This window comes from Botrytis fragariae, assembly GCF_013461495.1.
Source record: "Botrytis fragariae strain BVB16 chromosome Unknown tig00000223, whole genome shotgun sequence".
Classification (NCBI taxonomy): domain Eukaryota; kingdom Fungi; phylum Ascomycota; class Leotiomycetes; order Helotiales; family Sclerotiniaceae; genus Botrytis; species Botrytis fragariae.
Genome location: NW_023501001.1, coordinates 623,721 through 641,610, shown reverse-complemented (window position 1 = coordinate 641,610; position 17,890 = coordinate 623,721). Strand labels below are relative to the sequence as shown.

The 17,890-nt window shown below is 43.5% G+C and overlaps 5 protein-coding genes across 5 annotated transcripts; 2 read left to right on the top strand and 3 right to left on the bottom strand.

Annotated features, from left to right (window-relative positions):
• Positions 1-361: 361 nt before the first annotated feature.
• Positions 362-2,584, top strand: Bfra_010947 (uncharacterized protein; the record flags this gene model as incomplete). The annotated part of the gene is made up of 4 exons (XM_037341276.1): positions 362-420; positions 476-573; positions 634-687; positions 1,398-2,584. 4 exons carry the CDS (start codon positions 362-364, stop codon positions 2,582-2,584), a joined length of 1,398 nt encoding a protein of 465 aa, XP_037188695.1.
• A 1,762-nt stretch (positions 2,585-4,346) lies between these two features.
• Bfra_010946 (putative mhyt domain signaling protein) lies at positions 4,347-7,124 on the top strand (the record flags this gene model as incomplete). Its single annotated transcript, XM_037341275.1, has 4 exons — positions 4,347-4,549; positions 4,600-5,164; positions 5,211-5,396; positions 5,451-7,124. The coding sequence occupies 4 exons, from the start codon at positions 4,347-4,349 to the stop codon at positions 7,122-7,124; spliced, it is 2,628 nt and encodes an 875-aa protein (XP_037188694.1).
• Positions 7,125-8,283: 1,159 nt separating this feature from the next.
• On the bottom strand, positions 8,284-11,795 carry Bfra_010945 (uncharacterized protein; the record flags this gene model as incomplete). The annotated part of the gene is made up of 5 exons (XM_037341274.1): positions 8,284-10,740; positions 10,791-10,892; positions 10,940-10,995; positions 11,046-11,200; positions 11,251-11,795. 5 exons carry the CDS (start codon positions 11,793-11,795, stop codon positions 8,284-8,286), a joined length of 3,315 nt encoding a protein of 1,104 aa, XP_037188693.1.
• Positions 11,796-12,711: 916 nt separating this feature from the next.
• Bfra_010944 (putative aldose 1-epimerase protein) lies at positions 12,712-14,121 on the bottom strand (the record flags this gene model as incomplete). Its single annotated transcript, XM_037341273.1, has 3 exons — positions 12,712-13,344; positions 13,413-13,546; positions 13,608-14,121. 3 exons carry the CDS (start codon positions 14,119-14,121, stop codon positions 12,712-12,714), a joined length of 1,281 nt encoding a protein of 426 aa, XP_037188692.1.
• Positions 14,122-15,718: 1,597 nt separating this feature from the next.
• Positions 15,719-17,594, bottom strand: Bfra_010943 (putative vacuolar atp synthase subunit b protein; the record flags this gene model as incomplete). The annotated part of the gene is made up of 7 exons (XM_037341272.1): positions 15,719-16,544; positions 16,597-16,922; positions 16,970-17,131; positions 17,185-17,220; positions 17,274-17,293; positions 17,354-17,438; positions 17,496-17,594. 7 exons carry the CDS (start codon positions 17,592-17,594, stop codon positions 15,719-15,721), a joined length of 1,554 nt encoding a protein of 517 aa, XP_037188691.1.
• Positions 17,595-17,890: the final 296 nt, after the last annotated feature.

Sequence of the window (17,890 nt, the reverse complement as noted above, 5' to 3'; positions counted from 1 at the left end):
GTATTGATTCGGTAGTTTAGAGGGGATGGAGGTCTGGATGAGGGTTTGTATTACCGAATGAATGGGTTTTATGAGCTGGTGGGCAGGTGTGGTGGGGAGTGGCGATGGGATTTTCCGATGGTGCATTAGGATGGCGGAGAATTGGGAGGATATATAGGAGATTATCCTTAAGAAGTGGGAGCAGCTCTTGGAGTATCTGCTTTGGGCAGTCATCTTTGAGTTTCCTCCTCTCAAGTACTCAATTTGATGTCAATCTCATTACCGACTTATCATTACACATTCGCTATTGTTGAAACTTCTTCTTTGTGATAAACCACGAAAAAAGCCCACCTTTGAATCTAACTACACTTATAATCACAAAATGGCCGTCACTTGGAAAACACTTAAATTAACTCTCTTAACTCGATTCAGAACTACAAGGTAAATGATCCATTTTTCACTTCCCACTCACATCAAACCGCTAACACCCAATCAGCTCCTCTTCTTCCACATTCTCATTCTCCTCGTCTGAAGACAATGAAAGCACTCTCGATGATGAAGCCCAAGCACTAAGAAAAGAACGTACAGGACATAGTAAGTTCTATATTTTCTCTTCGCCAAGCATTGTGGTGATTCTGACGCAAGTGAAAATAGGCTGCAAGAAGAAGAGTCACCTGGAGAAATTGGAGAGAGTTATTATTTTCTGTAGTTTGTTTTGTTAGAGTTATTTTTCTTTTGGCTGGAGTGAGGGTTTACTTTCTTGGACCTGGGCTTGGGATCTCGATCTCGATCTGGAGTTGGGATTGGATGCGCAAAATTGAGATGATACTTGGCGCAATGGGTAGGCTATGAACGGCTAAGTCATTATGGGACATGAGGGATTGCATCAAACTGGCACGGCATGATTTAACAGGATATTGGAGTTTGGACTGGATGAAAAATTTGGGTTTCAGATTCCTTCTAGATCTGAAACTTCCTTCTGTGATTTCTCTCACGTCGGAGAATTTCTCAATGTATTTACATCCTCAAACCATCATTTTCTTGTCCCCCATGAATGTTGAAGTCAAAAAGCACTACTTCATCCTCTTACATTTACTTTGCGAAGGTGTTTATTTCCCTCGTGGCCTGGAAGAAAAAAAGAGAAGAAAAAAGAAAGAGAAAAGAAGAAGAAAAACTTCTCAACACATCAGTGAATAAATTCTATTCAATACGATGACCGGTGCTTCTCATTTCGGTAAAGGTTGTTGTATTGATTTTTTGCGCTTGTAGTAAACAACCTTTTTATTGCCTACCATCAACCTCCCAGGAATATACAAACAAAAATATCACGGTACAGCATATTGTATCGGATAATACGATCAAGCAAACATTGTTTGTTTTTTCATTGCACAGTCAGATATCCTGCCCACCATAGCCAGAAAGATACTTTTGGCAGAAAGTGTCGCATAAGCCCCTACCTGCAAGACCAATGGAGCCAAACAATCTTCACAGAGGTATGATTCCATCAATCCAGACAATGAAGTCGAGAGAAATGATCGATCAACAGGTCGGTGGAGAATCCTCAGTCAGAGGCTATCCTCTTCCCGTTGATCCTTCTAGCAAATTTGCATTCGATCATTCGACAAAGTCGCAAGCTTCTGTTGATGTTTGTCTCCCTAGATCTATTGACTGGGAATCAGTTGAAGGACGAGGCTCTAGACTCTTGGAAGACTCAGACATCGAAATGGAGATGGAAGTTGCAGGCCATGAAAATGGTGAACATATTGATGGGGTTGTTGAAAGTGTTAAACCACGAGTTCGATTTCCGGTAATGACACAAGGAACTATCAATCCCATGGCCATTACACAACTTCAAGATGAGCTTGAGGATGTCAATAGAAAATTGGATAAGCTGCAAGCAACATCTGTACCATTAAAGGATGAAATCACCCTACCAAAGAGAATGAGTCTGCCGCAATTGATGGAGATGTTTCCAGCAATGGGAGATCAGATCAATGCTAAGATGAACCAGGGGTTGAATGATGCTCGCGAAGAATACGAGGTAAAACTCAAGAGGTTGCAAGATGATCACAATGACGAGGTTTTGAGAATGGGAGCGATTGCAAGCGAGATGGAGTCAAAATTGAACAAAGCTGAAGAAAAATTGAGGGGCTTGGCAGTGTTTGGCCAGAGATCCCCAAATGAGTCGTTCGGTAATGTCTTGCCTGACATTCAAAACTCTCATGGCCCTTCAAGAAACACTACCAATAGCAGACAAGACCTTTGTCCACCCGCACAGATTGTCAATTCTCAAGCTCCACAAGCGTTTACTTTCGGTTCTCCTACAAACCCTTTCCGAAATAACGGATTGGTAAACAGCGATGGTTCTTCTACTCATTTTACAAACCCTTTCCAAAACAATGGATTGGCAAACGGCAATGGTTCTTCTACCCCTCTTATGAATCCTTTCCGAAACGAAGGATTGACAAACGGCGATGGCTCTCCTTCCTCTTTCGCAAACCCTTTCCGATTGGCAAACGGTGACGGCCAAAAAAGGGGATGCGACGAGCCTGTTCAACCCGAGTTCGGCAGAGATGTCAAGAGAGTGAAGAGAGAGCAGTTTTGATAACTGGAGAGAGGACTTGTGGCGATTTGGAGGAATACCTATATCAGGGAGGCAAATATAGTGCAAAAGCACCGTTCTCATTTGATATAAAACGGGAGTTTGGATAATTGTATCACCAGCTTGATGGTTCCTGCCGGCTTCAAAATTACATTTGATTATATACCACTAGCAAAGTTTGAATCTTGCAGGGATTATACAGCTGGGCCTAATGAGAGGTTAATGCTTTGGGAAGTGGGAGGATTTAATGAATGCGTAGGGCATCGAGAACGAGAAACCTTCTAGCTTGCCAACGGACATAAAAGTGGAGGATTGTTTGATCCAGATCGGGGTAGTTTGGCAACTTCGTCAGGGCTTCATCTGTCTCTACGTCTGAACAGCTCCTTCAATGTCTCAATCAACACAAGACAATCAAGTATTAGGACTCTCTCAATCAAATTGCAGAGTTTGTGTGATTTCATGACCGAGTGAAATGACATATCTGAGATTATCAATCGTGTAGCGTGCTTACTGCCTGGCTGTCTACTGTCTGATTCTAGAAACGGCAGGGAACCAGAATTTTGGAATGCGGTCCCATATGCAGATTGCCAAGTGACACTTCCCCTTAAGAATTATTCTCATGTTTCCCATAAGAGTCGTTCAGTATAGGGATTGTCATTAGCATTATGGTATGGGTTTGATGTATAGTTAGTTGACACGTGCAGTCGTTATGGGGCGTTAGTATATTGATGCTGCTTTAATAATGTGAAAAGAGTGACTTTAAAGCAGCCAGATGGGCTACCACGCCACGAAAATACCAAACATACAATCATTCTACAACGAAGGTATGAGATTGTGCAAGTGTACCATTGAGCCTTCGATACAATAAGACATGATAGATTCAAAGCAATCTCTAGTCTCACGTGTAAGAATAATGACCGCCATTTCGGATCTTCACCGGAGAACACAGGTGCTTTTCTGGCATTTCCTTCGCTCTTTCCATATTAACGGCATAGCAAACGTGAGTCTGTTAGACGTTTAGTCTTTGGGCTCTTTCCTATTGTAGTAATGGGACTAGGTGAAATGGCTTTCTCTATTGCGAAAGTTCATTTCTCATCTCTGAATTTCACATCGTTGAATCTATACAAACACCTTGGAAATGTATCTCGCATTACCTACAGCTATTCTTTTCCCTCTTCTTCACAGATAACATAATTACTTCTTTCCAGTTACTACTATTCATCCCTATTCCAACGTTGGATATAACGAATTGCCTATACATTGCTCACATCAGACCTGCCTCACCTACTTTCATTGTAAATCCGTGGCTTACTTTGCAAATCACTCAATCAAATTCTTATGAACTATCTAACTGAGTGCCTTCTATACGCTGGAGTTATATTAGGGTTTGAACCAGACTCCGTACTCACTCTTGAACAGAACGTGGAACCAAAATTGACTGCTGGTTTATATTCCGAACCAAATTTCCCCTTGACGACCACCTACAAGTCTTCAGCTACTAGCCCACCCCTTTCACATATTCAACCCTGGTCGTGGTTTCAATCTCAAACCAAAACGCATCGAAATTGTCCGGGGTAACTGGCCGTCTTGGACGATATCTCAAGTTCTGTAACGAGAGGATTTTGATCGATACAACACAAGTCATAATTCAAATGACGGCAATATCGCCATACCTCAATATTCGACCACTTAAACACTTTGCGCAGAACAAGTGCTTTCGTATCACTAGTTCTCACCCAACAACGTACCGTGCAATATATCATTTATGGTCAACACTAGCAACTCAACCAACGCCACGGCACCCATTAATAGTACCCTTCAGGCCTGGCATGACTTGCAAGGGCATGTTATCGACAAGAAATATGACGCTGGTTATATCTTATTATCATACTTGGTTAGCCTGGTGGGCGCCTGGACTGCATTTGAGCTGCTCAATCTGAGGACAACAAGAAAGGGTCGCTATAATTGGTATGAATCCACCAATCTCTTAGGAACCTATTATATTAAGTTGACATTAGGACGGTTCTCGTGTTCGCTTCGATAGCAATGGGAGGTGTTGCTGTTTGGTGTATGCATTTCATTGGCGACGAGGGAATTATTCTTGGTGGAGGTGATCCTACTTTACAAATTTCATACACTAAGTCTTCCACTTCTGAATCGTTCTTCCTACCAGTAATAGTATTTTTCATCGCATTCTGGACTGTTGGCTCCAACGAAACGATAGATCTGCCCCGCGTTGGTCTAGGTGGCACTTTAGCAGGGCTTGGAATATGCGGTATGCATTACCTTGGACAAGCTAGCATTTCGAACTATGCGTGCTTTTATAATATTGTATGGGTCATCATTTCCGCATTCATAGGTATTGCAGGCAGTGTAGGATCTATCTACCTATTTTTCCTGTGGCGTTCATCCTGGGCATCATGCTGGTCGAAGAAGGGTATCTGCGCTTGTTTACTTGCTTTTGCCATATCCGGATTACATTGGCTATCATCTGTTGGAACACACTACCGTCTTCACAGTCGCCCAAAACCTCCGATTTCGAATCCGACCGAGCATTTTGCTATAATTGTCGCTACAGTTTTGGTACGTTGGACTTCGCAGATTCTGTGGTCTATACTGATTAATTTAGACCATAGCCGCTGCCCTTGTCAACATAACATTGAAATTAATGCTATTCACCCGAAGACAAGGAAGCATCAACAGTTCTCAGAAGCTCACTTTGTTCGCAGCCATATTCGATAAACATGGAAATGTGTTGATTGGTCCACAAGGCAGTCTGCCAAATAGAAAAATCACCAGTTCTTTCATCGAGGGCGTAAGGGAACTCATGCTCTTTACTCTCGTGTTCCTAAATGCTAATTAATTTTAGTCATTAAATGAGGTTTTCAACACCTCGCATCCAATATTTCTGTGGATATTTAGAGCGGCGAACAATTGGCATTGTGTTAAACATATTATTCCGGCAATGCGCCTCAATATCAGTGCTCACATTGAAAAGCACAACCTTAGAAGTAGAGAGGAAGTTAGTCTTGTGGATGACGATGGCGACTTAATTAAGGATTATTCTATTGTGTTTCGAGAGCTTTTCTGCATTGCAGCTGCTGATCTTGCGAATGATCTTCGTATACCCATGGAAAAACTAGGCCCTTTGTACGACGATGTCATTGGTACCGGGCAGAAAGTTCCATTGTCAGCAATCATTAAATCTCGTGTTGCTATAGTAAGTGACTTGATCGAAAAAACAATTGGGGATATCCAGCACAAGATCAAAGGTGGTCGCCGCGCCATTAGAAGGCCGAGGAAAGACGTCGAAAAAGATGCAGGGGCAGGAACTGGACAACTACTTTTTCTTGTCAAGAAAGCTCAGCGACGTGAAGCAGAGGCTTTACAAGCAGCGGGATATCGGTTTGGGAAAATTGAACAGGTTCTATCGCTGCTATCAAACACCATGAAGATTAAGGATGAAAATCTTACCAAGCATCTTTCGGAATTATGGAAGTTTGCAAATCAGGATGAGATGTTGGATCCAGGTTGTCATCTTGCATGCTTCGCAATTCGAGCTTCTGTCCGAGGAGGATTTGATATTGTTGTCAGAAAAGATGCTAAGAGTCAGCTCCCGACTATGACCTTGCCTTTCGAATCACTGGAGCAATGGCAGATGGACTTCTTGACCGCTATGAACACCCTCAATGTAACGGAGTGTCAAAGGTTCTTAGCCAAAGCAGTCAAAGCAAAAGAGCTACCTACAAGGGAGAAGACATTTTCCAATCAGCTGCTCACCACGCTCCAATCGCTGAAATATGAAATCGGAGATCCCATCTTCAGTGAAGCATGTCTCATATCTAAACCAATCGAGGCTCCATGTCGTGGAGCTTCCGCAAACCACAGGCCTGGGGTAGGAATTCTAATCGCCTTTCGACTCATGGTACCTATTAATACTCGCCGCGCGCCAGGAAAGAAATGCGCGTTCGCGCCACTCACCCTGTTTAAATTGCAACAACGTGTTTACAAAAATTCTTTAGATCATTCTTTTTTCGTGCGTGCAATATATCGAGAGTTCTCACCGATATTTGCAGCAACATTTCGTGATAGGTCACAAGACAAAAGACTCCTATCACAATGGAGACCTGCCAGATCTGGAGAAGAATTCAAAGTTGAGGTAGTGGAGGAACATGATCCGTTCGGAAACTTTATCACTAGAATCAGGCCCAGCAGGGAGTTGCAATCACGGCCTACTATGGAACGATTGAGAACACTCTGGGATGTAAGTCTCGGCCGCTCTAAAGAAGAAAATGGTTCTAGTGATAGACCAAAACCAATACGAGCGGCTTCGTATCAATCCATGGGGATCCTGGTCAGTACGGAAGTTGAGAGAGATGTGAAGCTCAGCTCGGATAAGAAGGACAATGGAAAAGGGAGAGGGTTTGAGGCCAAGCAGGGAAATAGGGGGGTTACGGCCATAGTCACTGAGGATGTTGAGCCGCTGACGTTTGTGGATGAATTGTTTCAGAGTTGTGTCAAGAATACGGGGATGCCTCATTGATTACTTGAAGACAATGAGAAAGGGGGAGATGGGATGTATGGATGTGTGGGTGTATGGTCGTATGCATATCTTTCGTATTGTGGTACTACTAGATCAGATTAGGTTGCGCTTTTAGGCGTGAGATCGGAACGAAATTGGTATTGTACCTTGGCAGCTTTTACGAATAGAAACCTATGATTTTTGGAACTTCGAGTATAATATATTCTGAGAATATCCATCTATTTTCCTTCAAAATATCTTGATTGATGCATTTGTGTCTGTTACAATGAAACAAATGAGAATGTTGGGGCGATATCCGCATCAAGGTTCTAACAACAGTCAATGGCTCTAATTGAGCCTGGTGTGGCTATGCTCTCGCTAGATCACTCAAGACTAGTAAAAACACCATTTGGAAAAATAATTAGATAGATATCTAGAGCTGGCATGTCCTTTTCATCAGCACTGTGGAAAGGAGGTATGTTTATTTAGTGTTGGGGGGGACGGCATTTTGATATCATCGAGTACTGGGAACGGATTTATTAAATGCAGGTGGCACGGATGTACGGCACGAAGTAGGGAGATGAATATTCATCGTGGGTGGATTCCACGTGGCAGGTTCAGATGGAGTGGAATCTATGATGTGATTTGAATTGAGCACCTAGGTAGAGTTTTGGAGGGAACACACTAGAGATGGGTTAGCTGATGTATTCAAGTGAGGAAGTGGAGGATGGGAAGATTGGGAGATTGGGAGGTATTGATGGTTGGAGGGGTAGGTACTAAGAGGTGAGTGGGGGATGGTGTATTGATTTTGATGGTTAGGTGGATATTGTTGTGAGAGGTGTGTAGTGAGTTTGGGTTGGATGGGGTGGATGGGGTGGATGGGTTGGAAAGGTTGGAAAGAAGAGTTTTATCTAGTATCTACTAGATTGAAGAAAAGAGATGTGTATAGAATCACTGATGCTGAATAGCGCGAGAATCACAATAAAATTGATTGAAATTACAAAGTCCTAATCAGATTGTATTGAAGGAGTTGTATCATCGAAAAGTCAACATGTGCATCATGACATTAAAACATTATTGATGGAAATGTACGAAACTGAGCATGGAGAAACTTTATTGAATTGAATAAGCACAGTAAATTTATAAATTAAACGAAAATTCTCAACTCTGAATACATGATTTAAGCCTCGACATCATAATAAGAACTAGGGTAATACGCTGGGGGGGCAACAGCTCTTCGACCAGCACCCTTAGGAACAAATGGGGTGGTCTTGGGTCCTCCTCTTTTCGTCTTGTGTTTGTTTGCTATATGGCTTGCACATGACTGTTTTTGCACATAACCACCATCTTTTTCATTACAGTACGGGCAGAACCACGCAGTAGGTTTACCTGATGATGCTTTTGGTGCTTTTGATGATTTTGGTGCTTTTCGTGCTTTTGGTGCTTTTGGTCCTTGTGGCGCAATCATGTAACGAGGTTCTCGAGGGGGTGTGCGAGAGCGAGCATTTGCTGGTGGAGGGGATACCTCCTGCAAAGAGTCATCGGAATCTTGATCATCATAGCCTTCACTATGTGATTTATTGTAAACTCTCCAATATTCCGGCCCAGCCATGTCCAAACCAGCCGAGACGTCCCGACTTTTACGAGTACCAGGCGATTTGTAATCATCATACATGCCTCTCGCTGCGCCACCAAGAGGAGGATTAATTAAACCCAAATGTCCATCTTTTTTGCCCTGTTTTTCGTCGAATTTACGTATCATTTCCGATACCGTTTGCAACTCCTGTCTTGTTTCTTCATCGCTTCCTCCATGCGCCACAAGGTATATTCCCTGTTCTTCCAAGTCTCGATAATATTGCCAGCCCGCAAGAGGAAGTTCATTCTTCTTCATAAGAGCGCCTTCCCACCAAGCATAATCTTCCCACGGAAATCGCTTTGACATATACTCAAGATCTCGAGCAAGATATGTCATATTGTTGAAGAAAATTTTGTATTCAGTATCAACAGCAATTCGCCAATCGAGTCGTGGATTCTGTCTTTTCTTCTTGGCTTCAGCTGCCCTTATTTCATCAGGGTCTCGCGTATCCTGCCTATTTTGTTGATTTCTTTGACTGTCTCGCCCCATTATTCTGTCCCAAAAGGCTCGCCTCTCACTCGCTTCCTCTTCCTCTTTGGCTTTGGCCTCTTCCCTCTCTTGTCTTTCCCTCTCTTGTTTCTCCTTCTCTTGTTTCTCCTTCTCTTGTTTCTCCTTCTCTTGTTTCTCCTTCTCTTGTTTCTCTTTCTCTTGTTTCTCCTTCTTGTCTTGTTCCTGATTCTCCTTTGCCCTCTTCCGCAATGCCAATGCTTGAGCTGACCATGAAAATGCTTGTGGTATTTTCCCGTGCGTACTATGGATCAAATCATAAAAGGCTTTGCCCTCTGGCGGAAGATTCGCTTTCTCAAAGAGATTACCCTTCCACCAAGCCCGATCCTTCCAAAAAGTGGGGTCATTGTCAAGTTTCTCTACGGTGGTGTTTATGCCAGCATAGTTAACTTGGAAAGAAGGATCGCCGCGTATTCGCGGGTCTTCTTCAATATCTATGTTTGGATCCAAATCAAATTCGGAAGGCTGGGCTCTTACTGGAGATTTTGAAGCTCCAGAAGGTTTGTCCGTATCCCCCGGTGGTGGAATATTCTTGTCTTTATTGCTATCAACATCCATTGGTTGAGCACTATCTTCGTGACCCGCAGCTATTTCTGGGGTATTCGCTCTGACAGGTGATGCAGAACGGGCTCTTTTACGGCTTCTCTCTTCAACAGGCTCAGGAGATCGATCACGTTTACGAACATTTTGAGGTAGTAGTGTCTGTTCTCCCTCTTTACCACTAACGGCTGCCCTCTTTCGTGCCATTTCCGCAGCTATTTTAGCTCTCTTCTCTGCACGTTGTTTGGCTATTCTACGGTCTTCTTCTTCCTCCTCTTCAATTTGAAGACGGATTTCCTCTGCTTCAGCAGCCTCAATATCAATCAGTAACTGCTTTCTGGCTGCTTCTGCGGCCTCTGCTTGTCTCTGCATCTCGACTTGTCTCTCATATTCCAATCGTTGTTTCTCTCTCGCTTCTTGACTCTTCGCGCTGTCGGGAAATAGGAAGAAGCGTTTAAGCCATTTATCTGCTCTGGCTCGCAACGTCTCAGGCTGATCTGCGGGCGGCTTGTATACCTTGAGGCTCAGATCTGAGGGAGTGTAGTCATTAGGTTGCAATTCTTCCTGTGGTTCAAGAATTACGGCGGGATCACCCGGATTATATCGCACTTCTCCTGGCAAACGTTGTCTGTCAACGAGGTTCAATGCCTTGCCACTCAATGCTTGGAGTTCCTTTGCATCAATTCGATCCCTGGGGTGATATGAGAGGCATTGTAGAATTGTCCGAATAAGCGTTTTCGAATACTCCTGTTGTGTTGCGATAGGCTCTGTTATTAGATCTGCACCAAAATGAAGCTTCAGCCCTTGATCAGTAGGCGAGTCGGAGATGCCGATGTTCCAAGCACTTTCCCCGAGTTCTCTTCCTGTTATCATGTAATATAGCAGCGCACCTATTCCAAAAATATTACAAGGTGTACCAATGCTACGTCCCTCCATGCCGGGATATTTTTGCTCCTGATAAAAATGTAAGCGCGGGATCTCGTCATCAGGTGGTAATTACAAACCGGAGTTGCCCACTTTGGATCAGCACGTCCTCGGATACGAAACATCCAAATTTTATCCATAGGGTCGCTGGGAACTACTGCTGCATTTTCGAATTTCCCAAGCTATAATCACATTAGTGCCATTCTCTCACATGGATGCTTTTACGTACTAAAAACATTGTGCCAGTACTGTCATGCTCTCTGCTAACAGCCATTTTACAAAATACTAGATGACTTAATGCCTGTGACTGCCTCAAAAGATGATGAAATGCTTACTACTTTCCGGTCTTATATCGAGATGAACAACTGATTGATATTGTTCTCGGCCTCGATGATTTGCATCTTCCGTATGACCGTGCTCTAGTCTCATACAGATCTTCGCCATACAACCCATAACGCTCCATAGATCATTCTCTGAAAGATATTGTTCGCTAGGAAGACTCATTAGAGAGTGGAAAAACTAATAATTCAAAAGACTTACGCAAAATTGTTCTCTAGCCACTGATTGAGATTTCCTTGGTCATAATAGGTTGTGTATGTCCTTCCAACTGTTTCAGGGGCAAACTCGTAAACATACGCAGGATCGAAGTTATCATCCGCACCAGTACCCGCGTCTTCTTCGTATGGCCTAGTCGGTAGAATTATATGATCGGCATCGCGACCATGAGGTTCTCGTACGTGATCGAGAATGGACGCACCATTTTGTAGCCTTGCTTTTGCTTGAGCACTGGATGCTTGTTTTACAACAACTCTCTGATAACGTATAATATGACCATGGTCCTCGGTACGCCCCTTCTTGAAGACCGCAATGCCCTTCCCTAAAAGCTTGTCCGGGATCCATCTAGAAATGGGCAAAGTGTCGGCGGCCGCATTGATGTTCCATCCATAAACGCGATTCATCCATTCCTCCCCTCGTTTCTGATCCTTTTCAAAATCGGAGAATTTCTCCCACTCTTCAGTGGTTGGAGGTTTCCTCACACCCCTAAGGCCTCCCGGATTAAATCTATTGGGAGTAACGGCAGCCATGTCTTTGCGCAAATCTAGAAGAAAAGTTAAACTGCAAGCTCCCCTCTTAGATATTCTTAGAGAGCCATCGATAATGGAATTGATATTGGCCATGCATTATAACAAATCAATGAAAATTTAGCGAACAAAGGTCTTGAACTTGAAGGAAAGAAAACTGCAAATGAAAGAAAGAATTCTCTTTTCTTTACATTGTGATCTGAACCCGCATTAGGAAATTTCAATGAGGAGATAGAAGTTTGTCGAACAATAAATTCCACCGGAATTGGATGATTCTCAACCGGTGTCCATTTTTGTTGGTAAACATTCGTTCGATCAACATAAGTAACATTATCTGATTGGTGGACTCAAACTTTCAGACTAATTGAAGAACACTCCATGGACTATACATTGCTCGCATGTTGCATCCTGATTTGGATGAGCACAACCACTCGCCGTGCCAGAATTTCATTTGGACGAAGGAAATTACTCATTCTGAAATTGGGTTCATCTTAACATACGCACTCGCTGTATGTGAAACGATATACAAATCAAATAACTAACAAAGACATGATACGATGTTGATTCAATTCGAATGGCGTGTGTAATGGAGGTTTGAAAAAGTTGTAGTTGAGTTGAGGTCTTCGTGGGGGTTTCAAAGCTGTTCTGAATGGGGTTAGTACTCGACGAGTGATCTGATTGGACTTATCGAGGGCCATTCCGATCGAGAAGGCAGGTATTGTTGTTTTACCTCGTGACATGTCATTTCTGCCTCTAAAGTAACATTTGCTTCACTTCCAATTGTTGTAATCTTCTGGAATTGGGTTTGTTTATTAACTACTAGGTAGACTTTAAATTACTACAACTCCCCACCGAAACCCAATCATCAGATTTACCAGCGCAAAGATCAACCCCGTGCAACAAATTATCACCAAACTTATTAACCCGATCCCTCACCCAGCAATCCCACATCTGTGCTGTTCAAGCTAAACTTGTACTTCGCCTCCAAAACATATGGGCCATCTTCTGGACCCCAGATTTGTTTTCTGCCCCATTCAGGCTGATTGATACCATCAATCCAGTCCTCAACTTCCATGACCACACATCCATATTGCTGGATTGTACGTGGTCTATCTGAAACATTGAAAAGTCCTTGGGTTTCTTTGAGAGCCATGGATCCGTTTTGTCCTCCGCAGGAGTATACCTGGAAAGCATCTTGGTCGCTGTAGACATCGACTTGGATACCAGACCAAGCGGAACGGAGACGTGCAACGGGAGATGTGTGCCATGCAGCGCGAGTGGATGGATCACGGTTGGTAATATAGGCTGTATCATAGCCGGTACAGTTTGCGCCACAATTTCCTAGTAAATCTGGGTTGGAAAAGTTGGCTCCAATTTGTTTTGGAGTGCTCCAGAAATCGTTAAGTGATTGGGGTTGATTCGCGACAATGTCTCCAGTTGGAATGAGGATACTGTCTGTTCCGATTCGTTGTCCACCGTAGGGTAGATAGAGAGAGTGGTTGAGAGCAGTGGCCGTCTCGTTGTTGGCGAAGCCATCGAGGTTCCAGTATGTCTGTTGATATGTTAGACACTCGACAAAGAAAACAATAAAATTGTTTGGAACAGAAATAAACTACATACGTGCGAACTCAACATAATAGGAGTCTTCTTGGTGGTAGCAATAGCAATCATCTTGAATGACCAGGTCATGTTAGTCAAAGTGTAAGTGACATAACTAACAACCTCTCCTGGAAATCCTTGATCTCCATCTGGATCTGTGAATCTCGATATTAGTAAACCATGAAGATCCGAAATCTAAAACTAGAGGAAACTCACCAGTCAAACTGAATGTAATGGAACTCGTGGTATGAGCAACCACAGTCCAATTTCTCCAATCCCAACCATCTGGACCACCATGCAACGTATCAACTCCCGCCGGGTTATCCGCTGTCGGATTTTCATTCGGCAATACATTATACGTCTCTCCATCAATAACAAAACTCGAATTCTTAATACGATTTGCGTATCTTCCTGGTACACCACCAAAATGTGGATGTTGTCTATCTACTCCATAATAGCTTGCATTATCGAAACCTCCGACGATATCACGCTCGATACCAGAGGTATCGTTGATGAAGAGATTGGAGATGGATGCACCATAGGCGATGAAGTTTGCACGGATACCCGGAGCAGAGAGCTCGTATTTGCCATTGGCGTTGGGACCGAGGGAAGAGCCCGCGATGGTGCTATTTCCAGCTACTCCAGTGTAAGATTCACCGGGAGATTGAGCTGCAGTCAGGCCTGCTAGCGCGCCAAAGAGTATTGTCGATATCATATTCATTGGCGTCATATTGTAGAGTTGTTTTACTGGCAAACGACTGTTCAATTGGATGTGGAAGTAACAGCTTAAGAAGTGGCGTGGCTGCGATGAAGGAGCAGCTTTGGTGATGTAAAAGACGATGTTGTTTTCGGGGGGAGAGGCTTAGGAATATAAGACTATGTCGATTAAGCCGTAGATCGCCGTCTCCACAGTGAATTTAATCCAATCACTCAGCTATCTGGAGTGAATGATCAAAGAAGCTTCCGGTTGACGATATTCTCAATTGACCCGACGTCTAATGTGCACAGGATACTTTCTCGAAGCGTTGCGTCGCGTACTAGAATCGCACGTCAATCAACAAACACAAAAGTTTCCGAACAAAGGCAACCAAGCAATTGTTTGACAACTCGTCCTGAAATATGAGCGGGAATTACAACTCTTATATCGCATTGATACCCTAGCTATACGACTGTGGTTACTGCCTCACATGCATCTAACTACATCTACTTCTACCTATCCATAACACCACATATTTCTCCATAGACTAGCATGCAGTGAAAGCTAATCCTAGACAATTCACCTCTTCCCATTCACTTCATTCGTTAATTCATCGTTTCCTCCGACCAAATGATGCGGGGATATAATCGCTCACCTTGTACTGCAGCTGGTCGGTCAAAAGACAGACGTAGGACTAACCGTTTATACTTTCCTCTCCGACCTTCCCAGCCTGCTGCTATAAATCCTTTCCCCGGATCCCGAATTATCAATACACAAACAAGTTCCTATTTAACCATATAAATGAATCCAGGTACAATCCTTGGCTTACCTTGAAATCGTCACGCAAAAGCTTGACTCCTTCTCCTTGTTCCTGCCCATCCCAATTCTAAAATTTCATGTCGTCCCGATCCCAAGATTGTGAGTGGTGCGTTTAAACTTCCTCCCGCCATCTTTGTACTGTTTACTGGTCATCCTCGGTACTAAAGAATGCGGGGTTTGCCCAACCTTGTGTCGAGATACTGGGGACCCCAGATCACGCCAGCTACCAACAATTATTAGATTATAGAGAAGCTTTCATCCGTATATCTGAATGGCCAGCATTCCGTTCACATGTCCGTTTGGCATATTAGTGACCTGAAGCTTGTATCCCCGCATCTCTTCCCCTGTACTATTCGCGCGCATAAACTCCCCATCTTTTCTTTCTACCGTCCACGGAAAATCTTCTGACCGATAGGTCAGCGCGATCCAACAATTTGTACCCCATATGCCATGTACCTAGATATGCAGGTATGCGTTCATATACTTGTTATTGATGTTGTATCGCATGAGCGTCGTACCACACTGGCTTACGTGATAGTTGGAATGATGGACGAGACGAGTGACTTTTACTTACAATACCACCTGCAGTAAGTTCTACATAAACCATGCACGTATCGAAATAGACAAATATGCTAAAAGATTCATTGTAATCCGCCGCATCAACTTTCATTCTTTATAATATCTACACAGGCGCGCTCGATTCAAACAAAGCAAAGGATTTCCGAGAGATATATTTGACAAGACTAAACACGCCCTTATACACCTCTAGAACTAACTCTCCACTACACCTTCCCACCCAGCATATTCATGCTCATGCATCAATCAAATTCTCCTCTTGCCCATCTTTCGCCTTGCCTTCCTCACTGTTGTCCTTTGTATCCTTGTTGCCAGCACGTCCCTTGCCCTTGCGGTCAGCTGCAGATCGTTGGTAAAACTCGGCCAAAACCTTTTGTGGGATACGGTTGAGCAATTCCTTGGGGTAAATGCGGAGTAAGCTCCATGCTTGATCGAGAGATTCATAAATGGTTCTGGATTCGTAGGCAGATTGTGAAATAAAAGTACGCTCGAATTTCTCCAAGAACTCCAAAGATAGCTTATCCTCTGAAGACAAAGCCTCTTCACCAACGACAGCCTTCATTGATGCTGCATCACGACCAATGGCATATTTAGCGTACAACTGGTTAGAAACATCACCATGATCCTTTCTAGTGAGCTTCTCTCCGATAGCAGACTTCATAAGACGAGAGAGCGATGGCAAAACGTTGATGGGTGGGTAAATACCACGATTGTGTAATTGACGATCGATGAAAATTTGTCCCTCAGTAATATAACCAGTCAAATCGGGAATAGGGTGAGTAATATCGTCGTTAGGCATAGTCAAGATAGGAATTTGAGTAATGGATCCGTTTCGACCTTGGACACGACCGGCACGTTCATAGATGGTGGACAAATCCGTGTACATGTAACCTGGGTATCCACGACGACCTGGGACTTCTTCACGAGCAGCTGAAACCTCACGAAGGGCATCACAGTATGCGGTCAAATCTGTAAGAATAACCAAACAATGCTTCTCCAATTGGTAGGCGTAGTATTCGGCGGTGGTAAGGGCAAGACGAGGAGTAATGATACGTTCAATCCTATGAAATATTAGTCTGGTGGCCTACAGTGACAGAATTACATAACACTTACGTAGGGTCGTTAGCCAAATTCAAGAAGAGAGTGACACGCTCAAGACTTCCGTTCTCTTCGAAATCCCGGGTGAAGAAACGCGCAGTTTCCAAGTTGACACCCATAGCTGCGAAAACAATCGAGAAGTTCTCCTCATGTCCATCGTGTGTGCCTTTGTTTGTGACACCTTGTTTCTGAACCAAACCAGCTTGTCTACAAATTTGAGCGGCGATTTCGTTATGCGGTAAACCTGCGGCAGAGAAAATAGGGATCTTTTGTCCACGAGCAATGGAGTTCATCGTATCGATGGCAGAGATACCAGTTGAAATCATTTCTTCGGGGTATACCTAATATAGATTAGCCAAGAATGCGAAATCCAACATGCTCGTCTTACTCTTGAATATGGATTGATAGGACTTCCGTTGATGTCCAAATAATCTTCTGCCAACACCTTTGGTCCCTTATCAATCGCTCTTCCAGATCCGTCGAAAATTCGACCTAACATATCCTCAGAAACACCGAGTTTCAGACTATGTCCTGTGAATTCGACGGTAGACTATCAAATCATTAGCAATAGTCGCAGATATTGCTTTAAGAATATTGCCATACCTTCTTCACATCGATACCGTGAGTGCCCTCGAAAACCTAGCCGCTGGTTAGTATAAGTGTTGGTTTACGTCGAATTCTCAATTTCGTACTTGGACAACTGCTCGATCACCTGTAAATTTATAAAATTAGCAAGTAATTCAACACGATCAATGGCACAAGCATCGCATACCTCTAGCTTCCAACACTTGTCCTGACCTCTGTGTGCCATCAGGTAGCGTCAAGCTAACAATCTCATTGTATCTTGGAAATTTGACCTGCGACTTTATCAGAATACGCTCAAAGACCCCCTATCTATCGTCCTCCACACTCACATTCTCCAAAATAACCAAAGGACCATTGATACCACCGATAGTGTTATACCTGATTCGAGGCGTAACACTGTACGACGACGACTCTCTTGGATCTCCCATTGTGGCGATCTGGTAAGCGATTTAATCGAGTTGTAAAAAAGATAATTAAAGAATATGCTTCAGCTCATAAGAAGCTCCAGCGATGGTTATGCTGGTTGGTTTCGTAGATGACGAGCTTGGTTTGTTTGAGAGGTTGGAGAGCTTGAGATGCTTCAAAGTGGAGCTTAGCTTGTTTGAATCGAGGCAATTGCGATAAGCGACAAGGTTGGTCAGTATCACGTGATAAACTTGCTCCTGGCGGCAAGTCCAAGTGCCAAGTTCTCTCTTCATTTGGGTTAAGGAATCAATGAAAAGGC